This window comes from Sturnus vulgaris, chromosome 1, assembly GCF_052056855.1.
Source record: "Sturnus vulgaris isolate bStuVul1 chromosome 1, bStuVul1.hap1, whole genome shotgun sequence".
Taxonomy (NCBI): Eukaryota; Metazoa; Chordata; class Aves; order Passeriformes; family Sturnidae; genus Sturnus; species Sturnus vulgaris.
Genome location: NC_142243.1, coordinates 25,576,107 through 25,592,813, shown reverse-complemented (window position 1 = coordinate 25,592,813; position 16,707 = coordinate 25,576,107). Strand labels below are relative to the sequence as shown.

General features: G+C 41.1%; 1 protein-coding gene across 2 annotated transcripts in view; it reads right to left on the bottom strand.

Moving 5' to 3' along the window:
* GLCCI1 (glucocorticoid induced 1) overlaps window positions 1-15,451 on the bottom strand; it is a 54,192-nt gene extending 38,741 nt beyond the window's left edge. For both annotated transcript variants that reach the window (XM_014878489.2, XM_088162177.1), the window contains exon 1: window positions 14,989-15,451. In XM_014878489.2, the coding sequence (XP_014733975.1) occupies window positions 14,989-15,436 (448 nt within the window). In that variant the 5' untranslated portion in view covers window positions 15,437-15,451. The remainder of the gene's footprint in view (window positions 1-14,988) is intronic.
* Window positions 15,452-16,707: the final 1,256 nt, after the last annotated feature.

The window sequence follows — 16,707 nt, the reverse complement described above, 5'->3', positions numbered from 1 at the left end:
TCTTTTCTCAAAAGTTCTTCTTAAACTATTAATCCGAGACACCATGAACTAACAGTACTAAATTCCATAATAAATTTTCATGAGATGTCGTTTCTCTTTGGTTTAGTTGCTAGCACCCTGCACAATCTTCTGGTCACAAGCTACTAGTGAAATAAGTCCCAAGCTTAGAACTCATCCATTCCTGAAGAATTTCAGATTTTATCTAGGAAATAAATACTAACTTCAAAAGAATTTTCTCCAAAAATACTCTTGGGAAGACTATGATGAATATCCTAGTGCTTAAGACTCTTTTCAAGAGCCACAAAGTCAGAGTTCAAGTAGTCCGGCCCAAAGGATATTCAGAGACCACCATAAAATAGCATCAGATATTTCCAGGACATTCCTATCAGACATGACAAAAAATTTACAACAAACTACTAACCCAATGAGATGCAGAAGTGCCTGTGTGAGTGCTTCTTAAATAGTGAATTATGTGGGAATGCAGTCTATTAAATCAAAAACTAGAAATGGAAAGCTGAATATTAAGGAATGGTGACCCACAGTGAACCATAAGAATGGCAGCCTGGCATCACTCATGTCACATTTCCCATGGCAACGACTGGTGACTGTCCTACACCTAGTTTAAAGTTCTCCTCTCCTGTTATACCTTGTAAAAGCATGAAAAAGAGATACCTTTGCTCTTCCTTATTTTGGACAGTGATTCCCTGAGTAGCATAAAAGCAGACTTCTGGATTCAAGAGGACTCTGTCTCTGAAGAGTCTGGTCAAGGGAGAGGTTTTTTCTTTTCAAGCAAGTATATAGTGACACAGTACTGATACCTGAATGTATATCTGATTGGTCTTTCCTGCTCTGATTATGTAGGTAGATGGTCAAACTGGTGCATGTTTAATTTGCAGAATTTGTCTCTATGACTTTGCCAGGAAAAGGATTGAATAATGGGGATTTAGAGGCCACTCTAAAAAAAATATTTCAATCTTCATTCTCAAGAAGGCTTTTCTCTTGTAATTGGAGCCAAAATCTCTCATGAAAAAGATTAACAAGGGATTTGGGGTCCCCTGAAGTTTTACTCCAGAGGAGTAAAGAGATCTATTGGCTCAAAAGACATTTCCCAGTTGCCAGTGACTGACGGGCTTGTTTCTGACCCAATCTGCAACTGGCTGCATGACTGCATTAACAGTTCAGAAAGGTGCAGAGCAACAAAGAGCATGCTGTTCACCATGTACTGCTCATACAAAATAACAAAAAATAGGATTTTAAATAGGATCTTAAAAAAAAACCCACTGCACCCTTCAGTGTGATTGAAAAGAAAAAATTACAGTGAAATTACTGCACTCTTCCTTCATAATTTCAAACTAAATAGTCAATCTCTTTAATAGCTTAAAACAAAACAAAATACTAGCATTTTCAAACATTTAAAAGGCAGTACAGTGTTTTGCTACCAAAATTATAAGTCTAAGAGAATATAAGAAGAGTCTTTTTAAGTTACCCTCCAATACATCTCTAAAGTACTTCACATTCAGCTCCTTAAAATGTGTTTTCATTATGTGCACCACACTGGTTTTGGTTCAATTGTATCAACTTCAGAAATTATTCCCCAGTTTCTATCTTTAGAAATCATGAGAGAGAATGACTAAAAATGAAGAGGGATGACATTCTGAAGTTACTACTCTAACGAGACAGACACAATCCACTCTAATTTCCTCTCATTATCCTAACTGAAGGGAAAAAAAGGCACCACAGAACAGCACCATAATCTAACCAAGGCTCCAACAACCAAAACCAAACAAGCAGAAAGCAGGCTACTTCTTGTGAGCAAAGCTCTTTTCAGAGATTCAGGTCTATCATGAATGATGTGCTTTCTACATACAGAATTCTTCAGGGAGGAAAAATAATAAAAAAATTAAAAAGGTGAGTCAGTCTTCCACACAGATCATGTGACAGTCTGGTAGTCAGGGCAGATTCGGTTTTGTACCTGACAAGGCTTATGAGAATTCAGACTGAACTGCAAGAAACAGAAGTCTATCAAGACAGGACATCACCTATGCTGGGAAAACAACATTAAACAAAACCAGCTTGCTCCTTCAAAGGAAAACTGTACACACGCTGACCCACAGTACAGGATTTAGGAATCAACTATATTGGTATCTTCTATAGCTATGACTAAGTCATCTAGAAAGGGAAGAGATCTTCTGAATAGTCACTGAATACAATCCATAGGTTAAGGCATTTCCCTCCATAATGGAGGTTTCATGCACGACTCTCAAGGATGTAGAGCTCTGCTCACCTAATCACACAGGAAAACACAATGGCAGGGCTAGCATGGATACCACAGCAAGCAGAACACATGGATGAATCTGTAGGCATATTTCACTGGACCTGCAATTGACTGGAAGTCCTGGTTGCCTGTGCATTTATATTGAAGCAAGGTCTCTGCCTCAGGTCCCTTATTCACGCCAATCACAGGTCAAATAAAATGTGACTATGAATATCTTTCAGAAGTCAGATTTTGCTCACAGCAAAACTCCCCTGTTTAAAATCAACATTATCCTCAGAGATCAAACACAGAAAGAATGCTCTAATCTCCGTAAGAAAAGTAAACAAACCATATGGCAGAAAGTTTCAGCCCACTAAAGCTAAATTATTCTTCTAACAAGGATTACTGCTAGCATGTATAGGACCTGTAGGATTTCATGCCACAAAAGCCTGCTTTGTTCAACAGATGTAACCTAAACACATGCACTCTTCTAACAGGATGACATGAAGGTAAAAAACCCTAATTCCAAACCTTTCATATTTTTTATGTATTTCAAGTTTTTAGAATGCATTTTTCTTTGTAATATTACTACTTCAAATTTAAATGCTACACAAATACCTAAGCTTAGTATCATTTAATAAAGTATCTAAAAAGTGTTCGTACTATAAAGTTAAGACAAATTTGACTGGAGCTCAGCAGCTCCAATCAAGCTTCTTTTTGGGAAAAAACACACTGAACAAGCATCCATTAACTGTTGGGCATTTCAGCAGATACAAAGAACTTCTCTTCCTTTAGTTCATTAGTTTAGATCTGCTGAATCATCTACTCTATGTATCCAATATTAAAAACCAAACTGGGGACCAAGAGCAGCACTAAAGCTTGGGGTGTTATTTTTTCTTCCAGTATATTAATAATTAAAATACCGAAGGTCATTATAAACACACACAGTTGATTCAGTAACCGAAGAACACTTTTTTCAAAAAAAAACTTGATGAGTGTGAAGGGATTTTTTGGTTGTTGTTATAACAACAATACTTAAAAATTAACAAGATGTAGAAAGTGAGGGTTTTGTAAACCTTTAATTCTTCTTTCCATCAAAATGCAGCTGGACATAATAATGAATAAAACAAATCAGAAGGCATAACTCACCATTTTCGTAATCAAAATACACAAAGAACTGTAATCAATGCACAGAGGCTATACAATGCCATCATAATGATCACCAATTATTACAGATAGAAAGCATTCTCCTAGCTAGAGCAAATTATACTAAACAAGAATAATATATTTTTTTCTGAACAAAAAATTGAAAAATAGAAATGCAAAACCAGATTAAAATTGATTGCCTAAATGAGAGTGCTCAACTTTGAAGATTAAATACATTAAATTTTCATTATCAGTTAAGACATAGAAACAAAGGACTAGAAACAACTTCCTAAATCTGGAGCCCACTTCACAGCTATCACTGACAAAACACAATCACTTCGAAACAGAGTACAGTCAGTCTTAGAGCAGGTATTTGTCATCACAATTCCTACTGGAAAAAATTCCCAGGAACTTTCTTCCTAATGGTTTCAGGCCTTTCTTACAGTTTAATATACAAATATTTACATTGTCAAACCAATCCACCTGCTCATTCCCTTCCTTGCTCACCTGGATTCTGACAAAGCAACTGTATTTTTATTCAGATTTTTTTTGGCATTTCACAGTTAAACTCCTAACCTGTGAGTCCTTCTCTGGGTCAGCTCCAGTTTGACTTTACCTTTCTTGAACTGCGGAACACCAAAAGGGTGTGCAGTACCTCATTTAATGCCTCAGCAGCCCCTGGGTGGCTGACTACTCTTCATGTAAGACCAAACCTGTGCCCAGAAGTTTTTCAGTTACTTCATATTGGCAGTTTAGAGATCTCACCATCACCCAAGTCCACCCTGTAGAATTTTCAAATCAGATGCTCCTCTTTTGAGGAAAAGACACTTTGATTGACTACAACCCCACGTACATTAACTTCCGCTTTTTACTTTTAAATCTAATTTTTTTAACTTATTACTTCAATTCCCATGGTTCTTAAACTCTTCTTGCATAATCTTCCTGTGTACTAATTAAACCTCTCAATATTTATCAACGGTTTCATCACTCTAATTTTAAAATTTGCCTAAACTGATAAGATCTACTTCCTGTCTAGATCAGTTTTCTTATCAAAACGACCAGATTAGCAGGACACCACTTGGAAAACTCATTTTGCATTTTAACATTTCTCCTTGGTTTCCACCATGCCTTCAAATTTCTTCTGAAGCTTTAGCAATAGTTCTCTATACTTTAGAACCGGCCACAGCATTTTTCACATTTTTAAAACATCAACATTGCTGATGTACCTGCTATACTCTGGAGGTATCTATTCTCAAATGATGTCACTCCTACTAACAAGACTGCCTCAAACATTTGAAGTTAAGTGTCCATTTCTGAGTAGGCTTTTCTAAAATCCTGCAATGGAGATCTCTGAATTGAATTTATTGAATTATGCAATCTGTATTTATCACAGTCTCGGTAATTTGTAATTCCAAATTATCCTTGTCCCTCACAATTTGTTTGTTGTTTTTGGGGTTTTTTTAAATCTTTCTGGGTTAAAAATCACTGTCCTTCTGAAAAGTGATTTTTTAGACTTTTTTCTGGTGAGTGCCAAGCATTGAATATCTGTGAATATCTGAGAAATATCAATGTTATTTCCTCTGAGTTTGCAGCTACTTTTCCTTGGAACAGACTTTGAAACCATAAATTCTTGCAAATCAGTCTCAGATCATACTCAGATCTTTTTTTTTCTTCATACCAAATGGTTATAACTTTTTCCTCATTTTTCAATCTGCATGTTTCTATTATCGCTCTTAAAGTACACAAAGTCCAAGCCTGCTCATGTTTTAACAATTCTCAGCTAAGGTTCACCTTTTGATTGGTAACATGACATTCTTTCCTCAGTTCTTCCTGCTGTTTGTTGCAGGCTCTCTGATTATTCCTAGCAGCCTTTTCGAGGCAAGTGTCCATGCAACCAGATTACATCCTTCAAGTTTTGTGATGCCTGAAAGACTCCAATAGTATTAGCATTTTTCATTAAAACAGATTCTCTTTGCATTCAAGGCAGAGCAAGCCCGTTTAGACAAATTTTCAAATTACTTCCTTCTGAAATCCAAAACTTTACTCCAGATTCATGAATTTTAAACAAACTTCTATGTAGGATTTTCTTCTTTTGTTGTATATACAGGCAAATTTGCATGACTAAACAAAGGCTAGATCTAACATTTATTTTATGTACAGTGTCATAGTATGTATAGTACATACATGTATAGTTTCTACTATAAATCTTGCAGTCAAAAGATCTCCCTGTATCCTTCAACTTTGTGTTAAAGGCTATACACACCACTAAACAAAATCATGAGTCTCCAATCATCTGAATAGCCTAGTTCCTTCTTTGGATATATTATATATATGTATATTATATTATACAATAGTTTTACAAAATATTTTAAATACTATATGGACTGTACACTTTGCTAAACAACTTCTTTTGAAAGAATAAGCCTCTCTTTCTACAGCAACACCCAAAGTTTATTTGGATCTTCCACGTGGACAATATCCTACACGGAGTGTGTGTCTCCAGTCTCTTCCTTGTATGGACATTTCTCAAATACAAATTACTTTTAAACATGCATGAGTTAACTACATTTTTGCCCATGAGAAATTTTTCTCTTCCAGATTAGGCCTTTTCCTTGTTCCCTTTGAAAAGAACAGCAAGTATTTCAAATGTATTTTATGGTTCCTTTGTGGGTGAAGAAAACATTGCAAAGATGATTATTGCAGGCAGGGTATTGGGTATAACAAAGGAGCCACTGAAGGTGAAATAGCAAAGGAATCACAGTATGAGAGAAAGGAAGTGTGGTATTCCACTATCAATTGCCACAATTAAGCAAACACAGCTATCAGTTAAGAATGAAGATTTTAAGACCTTGAACAGAAATTTACTTCTGTGAAGACAGCTTCTCCCTTCACCTGGCAGCTTCCCAACTACTGTGTAAACCTAAGTCTCATTCTGCATTCTTCAGCAGTTAGCTGGTATTTTTAGAGTCACACTGGTCAAAGTCTTTTCTGGGACACTCAGTGTAAATCTGGGTTTAACTTTCAGCAAGCAGGCTCAACACTTCATTGCTTTGAAAAGCAGAAAGTTAAGATATCACATATAACAAAGATTATAAGAATAATATATGCTGAATATGGAGGTGTAACACCTAGCTCACAGAGTCAATGCTGCAAAGGCACTTGGTTTTCATAATGTACTTTCCAGGGCTCCAGATTCCAGAAAGACTGACTAGCTGACACTCAGCACTGAATTTGACTCCATGTGTGAACACTGGACTCACCAAACCTTTCCAGAGCACAGACAGACAGCACCACTTCAATACCTGCTTTAGTCACCACCACCTTCTAGTCCTACTGGGCCAGGGAGCTCTGCCATGGCATGCAGAACAACTGGTACTGAGATCGTGTTAAATACCTGCAGAAATTCATAGGTCTTGTAGAGCTGGCCCCTCCATGCTGTCTCTCTAGCCTGAGTTATGGGAACACAGTGCAAAATTTTCAAGGTTTATCCTGCAACATTTCTGATCCAACAGAGGTACAGCACTTCATCTAAGAAAAGCAATTGCACTGCTATTCTTGAAAGCTACATGTTCACAAAGCTGGGATTTTATATCTGCACTTAGGTAATCTGCTCCTTAATAGCCAACTTCTGACTGCATGACATAATTTGAAGTGGGGTTTGTATTTACAGGGCAATTTCTGCAGACTACAATTAATTGAATTAGTGAGTAATTGAACACTTAATAACCAAAACTTACTTCCTGGTAAGAACACATTATTTCCAAATGATAGCTTGGTCTCCAAATGCTAACAAACGTCAATTATTATACTTTTGATTTTTTTTTTGGAACTGCAGCCTAAGCACCTATATTAAAATGTCTGGGGCCTTTTCCTAACCATGAAGACTTTAAAAAAACGTAGATACCCAGGTAATCCAGCTAGCTAACCTTTACTAATTATTTCTTTCAGAATTCCAGAATAGGCACTGTACACCACAACACCTGAGATTAAAGGGCACATTAATAATACAACAGCCACATTGCCATACATTTAATCAGTTCACAACTGAGTAATTACTCTTACAAAAAACATTCCTAAAAGACAGATTTATACAATATTAAAATTAATTTATCTACAGAAATTAATTTCAAATTCAAGTATGACCGCCAGTCATCTTGCAATGGCTTGACAGTCAGAAATAAGTGTTATCTCCTGAAATTCAGAAGCGTATTTACAACACTGCTTAATGTCTGGTTGTAAGGGCAAAGGAAAGGAAGCCGAAAGTAGTCTTCTTCAAACAGGTGATTTGCACTGTTCAAGAAATGAGACACTTAAATTATTATTCTTGTCTAGACCATCTCACAGAAGATTGAGAACAAAATATTCTAGAGATGATATTAGATTATTCAAAAACCATGACAGAACTACTGCCTACTGCTCTTATGAGCAAAATACAAGTCACTTTCCTCCTAAAGAGGAAACAATGCATAGTTTGGGTAAAACTAGTTTCAAGTTGTGCAAAATAAACGGCATGTAAGAATCAATGCTGTTAATCATTCATATTTGAGAACAATATCCATTCCCAACAGCTACTCCTCAGTTTAACACCAGAAACAGTTAAAGTCAAGTCCTTATAAACACCAACATCACTGGCATCATTTATCATTGGGGCATATGCAACCCTAAATAAGGAGGTCTAACCATAAGGTACCTTGCATTAAGGTTTCAGAACTCAAAGCTTGTAACATTTTATGACCTACTGTGAAGTATATACAATCTGCAAAGTAAGAATATCTAATATGGAATGCTAATTAAGAGATCTACTACTACAAAAAAATGAAAACCTCCCATCACAACCATCTTCACTGACCTAACACCAACTGTGTAGGTTAAATCCCCATTTACAAATTTCTTTGTGCAGAAAACTGTTATTGCTTGAGTGTAGACACTTACACCTTCTGGGTGTTTTTTCTCCCTATCAGAGAAAACGAATCTAACAGGGTGAATAGTGTGGCACGAATCAGCAGCAGCAGCTAGGAAGTGCATATACCAAAGGAGGAGAAGTGAAATGAACACGCCCAAGGCAGACAGCATTACAAGGCCTGAGACAGCAGGCTGAGGGCACTCCCCCAACACAACCACACTTGGTCTGGCTGTGTTTCCTTCCAAGACAGACTCCCAGGAGCTACATGCCTTCCTCTGTCCTGCTAACAGGAGACATTGTCTGGGCAAAGTTATCCAAGGGGGACATGTAACAGAACGGCTCTGGTCCTAAGCCCAGACTCAAACAGCTAGGAGAGTAGGGAAGAGCTCCTGAGAGTGCATTTGCCAGTTTCAGTCATGGATGAGGACTTCCATGGATGTGATCTCAGCTTCAGAAAGTCAAGAACCGGAGAGCCCAACTCACCATTCCAAAGGATTGCTATTACACACTACGTCATGATACTCTGTGTGGTATCCATGCTGCAGAAGTATCTGGTCCCTTTCAGTACTATTTCTACACTCTAGCATTTAATCTCCAATCCAAAACCAGTTGTATAGGAGTGATAAGCTTCAGAGTCAAATCAGATGGGGAAAAAAATAAAGCATAACTGAAGGAGACTATCTAATTTTGAGGAAGTGAATACACATTCAAAACTGTTACTCAGAATTAGATTATTAAGTACAAATACCCATTCTCCTTCACCCTGATCTCCAACACTCTTCATTTTGCCATTACCCAAACCTTAAAAACGGTGACAGAAAGGAAAAGGGCATAATCTCAGGCTGACAAGTTGCTGTGATGTATCCCTTCTAATGATGGGATGTAAATAATATTTACTTGCCTGAAAATGCCTTAAGCCATTGTTTAAGCACTACAGATTTACATGGGAGGGAGCACTGAAAGACTAACAAACATGCATTTAAATACTAACACTAAAGTAAGATGATAATCATTAACAGTTAAATTCTTGAGCAAAATTTTCCAGTTATGTATATTTAATACAGGGTCAATTTTTTTCATCAATAAAAGATACTTATTAAAAAATGCTAGTTGATGTTTAAACTATACTATTTTAACAACTTCCCAAGAACATATGTGAAATCCATGAAGAACTACCTATTTCAGCAAGTGCTGGCAACGGTTCTCTACTGAAATAACTGTCAACTAATTTAAGCAGGAACTTTCATTTTTCACTTCAGGTTAAAAAATTGTTATCTTCTTTAGATGAAGACAATTAATCAACTGGTGAATCCCTATGTAAAATGTATTTCAGATATTCACTTAAACTGAAACACTGAGGAGTATGTACTCCATTTCCAATACATTTTGCATTGTTACAACTACTGCTTTCAAGTCTAGACTTAACTGAAACTTCAGAATTACTGCATCAGTTATTTTTATTATTTTTTTTCATAATGATACAACATAGCAGCACAAAACCCATTTGAAACGTAACTGGCTTTCCACTGTGAATTTTTGCAGTATAGCAGTCTAGACTTGGTGAACACTGCCTTTTTTGTAAGATTCTAAGATACACTCAATTGAGCTACCCTCCCTGCATTTTAAAATACATTTTAAGAACCTCTATTCACCCCACCACCATGGAAAAGAAAGCAACAAAACATAGGAACCATGAATTTCAGAAACCAAATTTCAGTATTTGTCACTATTTTACTATGCACAGATGTTGGCAAGTAACTTCAGTTTCGCCATATGTAACACGAATACTTGCTTATGTCCAAAGACTAAAATCAAAGGTCAAATCATGATTCAAAACAGGTATAATCATATACTTCTCTAGGTTGTTTTTTCCCACGAAATAGGGAGTTTCTGTCTTCAAAGCTAACGCCTTTCTACAGCACTGTTCAAGTTCAGAAAACACTTTCCTATTTTTCCTTCCTGCAGTTTAACACCTGAAAGAAGCTCAATTTGTTTTATAAAGCACTATTTATTAAAGACATCTAATACACCATTCTCATTTACAGTCATCTTAAAACATGTAACTAAAAAGGCTTTGAGCTCAGGACAACTGGATCAAATTTAGCTGGGGTCTTTCATGCCATCATATTGTATTCCAATGAAAGCTATTTTGGGAAGAGAGAGGGATGAAGCTGGAGCAAAACTGTTTTGGCCATACAATTATGGGAATATTCAGGGATCAGGAAATAGGAAGCGTCACAAAAATTACTTCCTTACCTACATTTGCTAGAAATAAAGGAAAGATCTTCTTGATGTCTGGTATAAATGCTGATGATGCCAAAAGATTGGATGGTTTGAATCAGCATATTAAAATAGTTCTACCTTTAGAAGTACAAATTTTGGGTGTTTTTTTAATATCGATATCCCTTACAAGTCTAGAGATCAACAATATTGTTTGTTTTATTCCACTCCTCATTCCACTAGCCTAAAATCAGATATATACACTTCTTGCACTGAACTGGGTTACGCAGTTGTTTTGCATCTTTTGTAATTCCTTTCTCTCACTCATGTTGGCGAACATTCAGGAGTTATTTTGGGAACCAAAAGACTTTGGGAACCTTTAACAGCCAAATTGATCACAGTATTTTTCATATGTCTTTAAAACTAACGTTTGTCTTAAAATTTGGAAATGGAATGGAAAAAGTTTGTACTATAAAATGTGTAAGTGAAAGCTAGAAAAATATGAAGCATAATATTACAGTACCACCAGCATTAACTAAACAAATCAAAGTGTTTGGTGAGAGCAGTGTTGCATTTGAATCAGAGAGGTCATTTACAGCCTCCTTGTATACAAGATATTAATGTATCATGAAAAAAAGAAACTAAACAGGAAACCCACTCTCGTATTTATACAAGCTACTTTACATAACAGCAGAAAGTTCTGATTTTATCCAGGTAAGGCAAAGAGAAAAACAACTTGCTATCCTCTTTAAAAGATGTGTCCACAGGCAAGTAGCAAGTTTTATTTGACATGTCCAAGGGTTTGGCTCTTTTGGATTATTACTGGAATATCCTTTGTCATAAACCACACAGCTTCAGATTCTGTTGACAATACTTTTATGCACTCAGATCTAACAGATATATTCCCTCTAATAAAACCACGTGTTGTTACATTCAGCCAGACACTTTCCACTGCCAGCTCTCCAAAACATGAGCAGACACTATAAGAAATACCTACTTGTTAGGAATAAACACATTTTAAAATAGAGGAAAGGTGCAGACTTGCACACTGCAGATTTATCCTGTGATACCAGAAAGTTTTTCCCCTCTTTTTTTAGCACCTTAAAAATACATATGAAACATTCACAATTTCTCATTCAGTAACAGTACTAACTAAATACTGCTACTGGCCTTGACGGTTTCCTAACAACTAAAAATCCTCAAATTTGCTTAAAAGAAAATATCATATTATTGAAAGTTTCAGTCCTAAAAACACAGGGTGTTGCTACAGAACAAAAACCTTTACATTATACTAGAAAGAAAGGGTAGAAAACACGATGATGGGAGAAAAAACAGACTATGCTGCTTTTATTCATGTACTAGTGATGTCAGTGCCTGCAATGGTAGTTGCTCTGACTGTAGAGGCTCAAAGCTGGAGTGTTTTCACAGAAATCTCCTTCATAAAAGAACCTCTAGCAAATCACTAAAATATCCACACAAAATGGCTTAGTAGGATAGCCAGCTCAAGGCATCTATACTGAAAAAGGCTGAAAGGAGGTGGGGAAGGGACAGGTGTTTTACGAGAATAACATCTATCCATCAGAATCATAAGCAGGCTCCAGAACAAGTATATTCGTGAAACAATCCAAGTCAGACTGCAGAGCCAAAGACAAACACATCTCCTGCACTGGTGAGAAAAACAACAGGATTAAACCTAGAGCCTAAGCTCACATCTTACAGCAGTGGGAAATGGCTTTGAAAAACTGACAAAAAAAACTTAATCAAGCCACTTCCCCAAGACTTGCATACAGATAACAACTATAAATAGCTGGAGTAGCATTATTTAACAAGCCACAGCAAAATGGTCCATGTCTGAAAATGGAACATTTAAATTTTTTTTAAGCCCTCCATTACTACTGCAGTAGTCCTCCAGTTCAGCAATCAATTTTCTATATACTATTATCACCATATAGACTACAAACATGTTTTTAGTGTCTGCACATCATGTACTAAAATGCTGAGAACAAGCAGGGAAACAAAGACAAAATACTGCCCCATGGCATGGAACTATATTCCAAATAGTGTAAGAACAGCTCTCAGTTTTGAAGGGGTGGGGGGGTAGACGAAGGGGAGGTTTGGTAACCTTTTTTCATTTGCAAGACTGAAGAAATAGAGTATCTTATTACTCTCGCCCGCTAGAAAATGGTGCCTGTATTTCAGTAAAATAAAGCTGTTGACGTGTGCAATTGTGGTCATTATTAGGGCGATCACGTTGTTTTCATTCATTCATTCAGGATTTGCTAAAGGATGTCAGCTTCTGCAGCAGCAGCTGGCTTGACCTGGAGGAGGGGGAACGAATTCTTTGCAGTGCATACAGATTACAGGGTGCATTTCTCGACGGACCGTTTATGATTTTATACACTGCACTCATTAAACCAAATCAAGCTCTGTGTGCTGCTGACGCAGTTCACCAGGAGGCAAGCTCAAACAAGTTTAATGACAGAAAAGTCATTCAGTACTAATTTACAGTCTGATTTATTAAGGCTAAAATAGCCCACAGATGAAGACGACTGAAACCACTTTCTAAAATTAAAATTTCCCCTCCAACAAAAAAAAATATGTACACATTAATGAAGTACTTCACAGCTTTGCAGTATTTTCCTGGCTTGCAGGTAACTGCCCATATTCCTTCCTCTTCAATACACCTTAAGTGTAGGCTTTATACACTGCACCACTACAATGTTTTCCTCTGGGTTCCCATAATTAAATAATTTACTGCTCATCATCAGCACCATCACCACTCATACGCATGGATATTTTGGTTTTTCCTAGTTTCCCATTAGCATTTTCCAAAGGTTTAAGAGGCAAAAGGGAAATCGACATTTAGTGCTTCATACAGTCAGAAAAATATGATCTTTAAAATTTTAAGCAGAGCTCGAATGAATCAAAACCACAGAAGCTCAGTTCCATTTTCAAGCACGCAAAACCCTATGCAGAAATAGACTGTCGTTTTGAAAAATACATTACAAAGTATCCCTGGTCAGATTATAACACAATCAATTAGGTCATCTGCATAAGCAGATGCATAGGGCAAATTAACTCCATTTGTAACTGGCATGACATTTTGGTCATTTGTAAAATGCTGCCCCTGACTTAGGAGGATTCTAATGACAGATCTGCCCAAGTTACAAATACTACAGACAGCAAGGGTTTACTACACAAAAACTGAAGAGAAAAGAATGTAAGATTCCACTGCTACAACACGGGCTGGCACCCAACGCAGACCACAATTTGCCACAGAAATCACACACAGTAAGACTTATGGAAGGGACAGAAAAAGCAAGTGGTATTGAACCACAGAAAGCATTCTCAGAAAGAGATGATGTGCGATACCTGATAGCTACAGCAGGACAACATAAAAAGTGCATTTAGTCCAATTCATTCAACTGTTCAAGTGATGGGGGAGAGCAGAAGGGAGTGGGGGAGGTAAGATGGCCACTGCCACTTTAACACATTCAATAATTTAACAGACAACCTGACGCAGGTTAAGTTGGACTTGCTGGGAATCAATTTTACATTTTAAACTTTACAGGCCTATTTTGGCTACACTGCGGGTTGGTTTGTCGTGGGTTCTGTTTGGTTGAGTGTTTTACAGTCTCAGAGATTCAGTACTAAATACCACAAGGAGACAGACTTGTTTTTAAGCACCTCAACATGGGAATTTCCCTGTTTTGGAGCCTGTGCTTTCAAACATCACATCTTTTAACCTAGGATCTTTAAAGAAAGTCTTTAAAGAAATCGAGCTAGGCAGAAAGGAAGAGCATTTGAGGCTTGGTTTTAACACACACTTCACAACTGGGTTGTGACACCCCTGATATAAATCTAACTCATTATCACCCCTACTAGATAGTTACAGCTGGAGACAGGGAAGCGGGTTAATTTCAGGCTCGTTTCCCTATTACACAGCTCCGCTGCCAGAGCCGAGTGAGTGCAAGGGCAGAAGCGGCAGGGGCACCGCCGTGGGAGCCCCGACTGCCTCTCCCCGCGGGGAGTGGAGCCCCGGGGCCCCCGCCCCGCTCCTCTCGAGGCCGGCACGGGGCTGTTTTTCCTAAGCAGGATTCTCACTTTGCCCGAGGAGGATGACATTTCTGGGGTCGCCTCCCCGCATCCCGGGGGAAGGCGGCGGGACGAAGTGCTTTTTCCCCCGCTTCCTGGCAGGGCAAACCCGGACACGACACCTGCCCCGGGGGTGGGGGATTTAAGGCTCATCCTCGCCCCCCGACCCGCTCCCTAAGGCTCCGGCGGGGCTCCTCCCGCCGGGCCGGGAGTCCCCCGGTGTCCCACCCCCGCCGGCCCGGGGGAGAAGGCAGGGCGCAGCCCGACAGCGGGAAGCAGAGCCCAGGGTGCGCGGAGGCTGGGCGGCCCCAGCCCGGCCAGCACCCCCGCGGGGCAGGGAAGCGAGACCGGCTTTCTCCCGGTGCTTTACCTCTGTACACCGGGGAGCTGGGGCTCCGTCTCTCAGGTGAGCTGCTCCTCCTGCTGCCGCCGCTCTCCGGCGACCGCCGCTGCCTGCCCTTCACCCTGCCCGGCTCCGCTCCGCCGCCGCCCGCTGCCAGCGGCGGCGTCGCGCTGGGTGGCGGTGGGGGGCTGCCTCCGCCGCGACCCCCGCCGCCGCCCCCCGGCCCCGTGTTGCTGCCCACCGAGGCGGACGGGGACCGGGTCGGGCTGTGCTGGTTGCCCCGCAGGAGCTGGTACGGGACGGTGGCTCGGATAGGCTGGAGCAGCCGGCTGGTCCCCGCCGAGCCTCCCCCGGCGCCGTTACCGGGGCCCCCGGCCGTGCCGGCGGTGGGGGACCCGGCGGCGCCGCGCCTCATCCTCTGCGGCGGGGGCTGGTGGTGGGACGGGGGGGTTTGCGAGGAGCTGGACGAGGACATGGCGGGGAGGCGCAAGACCCCCGCGGGTCACTCGCTCCGGTGGCTGTGGGGGACCCGAGCTCGGCCCCCAGCGCCCCGCATGCACCGGCCGCGGGGAGAGGAGGAGGAGAAGGAGAAGGGGGGAGGGATGGAAGGAGGGGGCGGGGCGGGACAAGCGCTGCACGGCCCTAGGGAGTCTCCGCGCCGCCTGCCCAGCTGCCCCCGGCGCTTCCTATCGGCGACGGCGGCTGCTGCTTCCACGCCAGGCTCTGGCCATCGCTGCCCGCCCCAGCGTCGAGAGCACCGGGGGCGCTGCTGAGCCCAGCGGCCGCTCACATCGTACAGCGCTGCCGGCTCAGGGCGGTCGGCGGCAAGGCACGACGAGGGGACACGCAGCCGGAGTGGGGAGGGGGGGAGGCGCTCGCAGCCAGCTCTCGCTCCAGCTCTCGCTCCTGCCCCCGCCGGCGTCCGGCAGCCGCTACCACCACCATCCGCTCCCCACGCCGCCCGCCCTCCGAATGGCACCGCGCAGCCCCGGCGCCCGGCCGCGACGGGCAGGGGTGGTGGGCGCGCGAGCCCATTGGGCGCCACCGCCGCGCCAGCGCAGGCTCCATTGGCCAGGGGCCCCGCCGCTCGTCGCTGTCAGCCAATGGGCGCGGGCGGCGCGGCGGGGGCGTGGCGGCGGCGGAGAGGCGGCCCGGGGGAAGTGGGATGTGGCGGCGGCGGGGGCGGGCAGCGCTCGGCGGCGCTGGGATGCGCTGCACATCGGGGAGCGCGGGCAGAACTGCCCCGGGGAGCGGCCGAGATGCGCTTCTCGGTTCGAAGTGGACTTCACAGGGTGCCGACTTAACACTGACTTAAGAGAACCAATGCTCTGGACCAGAGCTTGCGCTGTCCCTGTTCCCATAGGATTGTCTGCCTCTTCCCGGTTACTCCGCTCCCATGCAGGGAAGGCTCAGAAACAGCCAGAATTTCTCGCAACAAAGTCTATTTACGTCCATCAAACCTTGACAGTATTTTTACTTTCGTTAAAAAATCAAGTTGTTCTTCAAAGGCTAAATAAGTATGGTTTCATCATTTCCTATAAGTGTATATAGAATTTTTTTTCCTAGTATACATTCAAAAACACTTCTCAGAGAATGTCAAGACGAAAATTAAATGTTTAACAGTGGTATTTTTAGAAAGTGCTTTTGTTCTAGGAAGAAGAGCTGCATTAGATAAATTGATAACCTGAGACAATGAGAAACAAAATGAAGGTTAGCTTAATAGCTAAGAAAATAAATGTCTGTTAG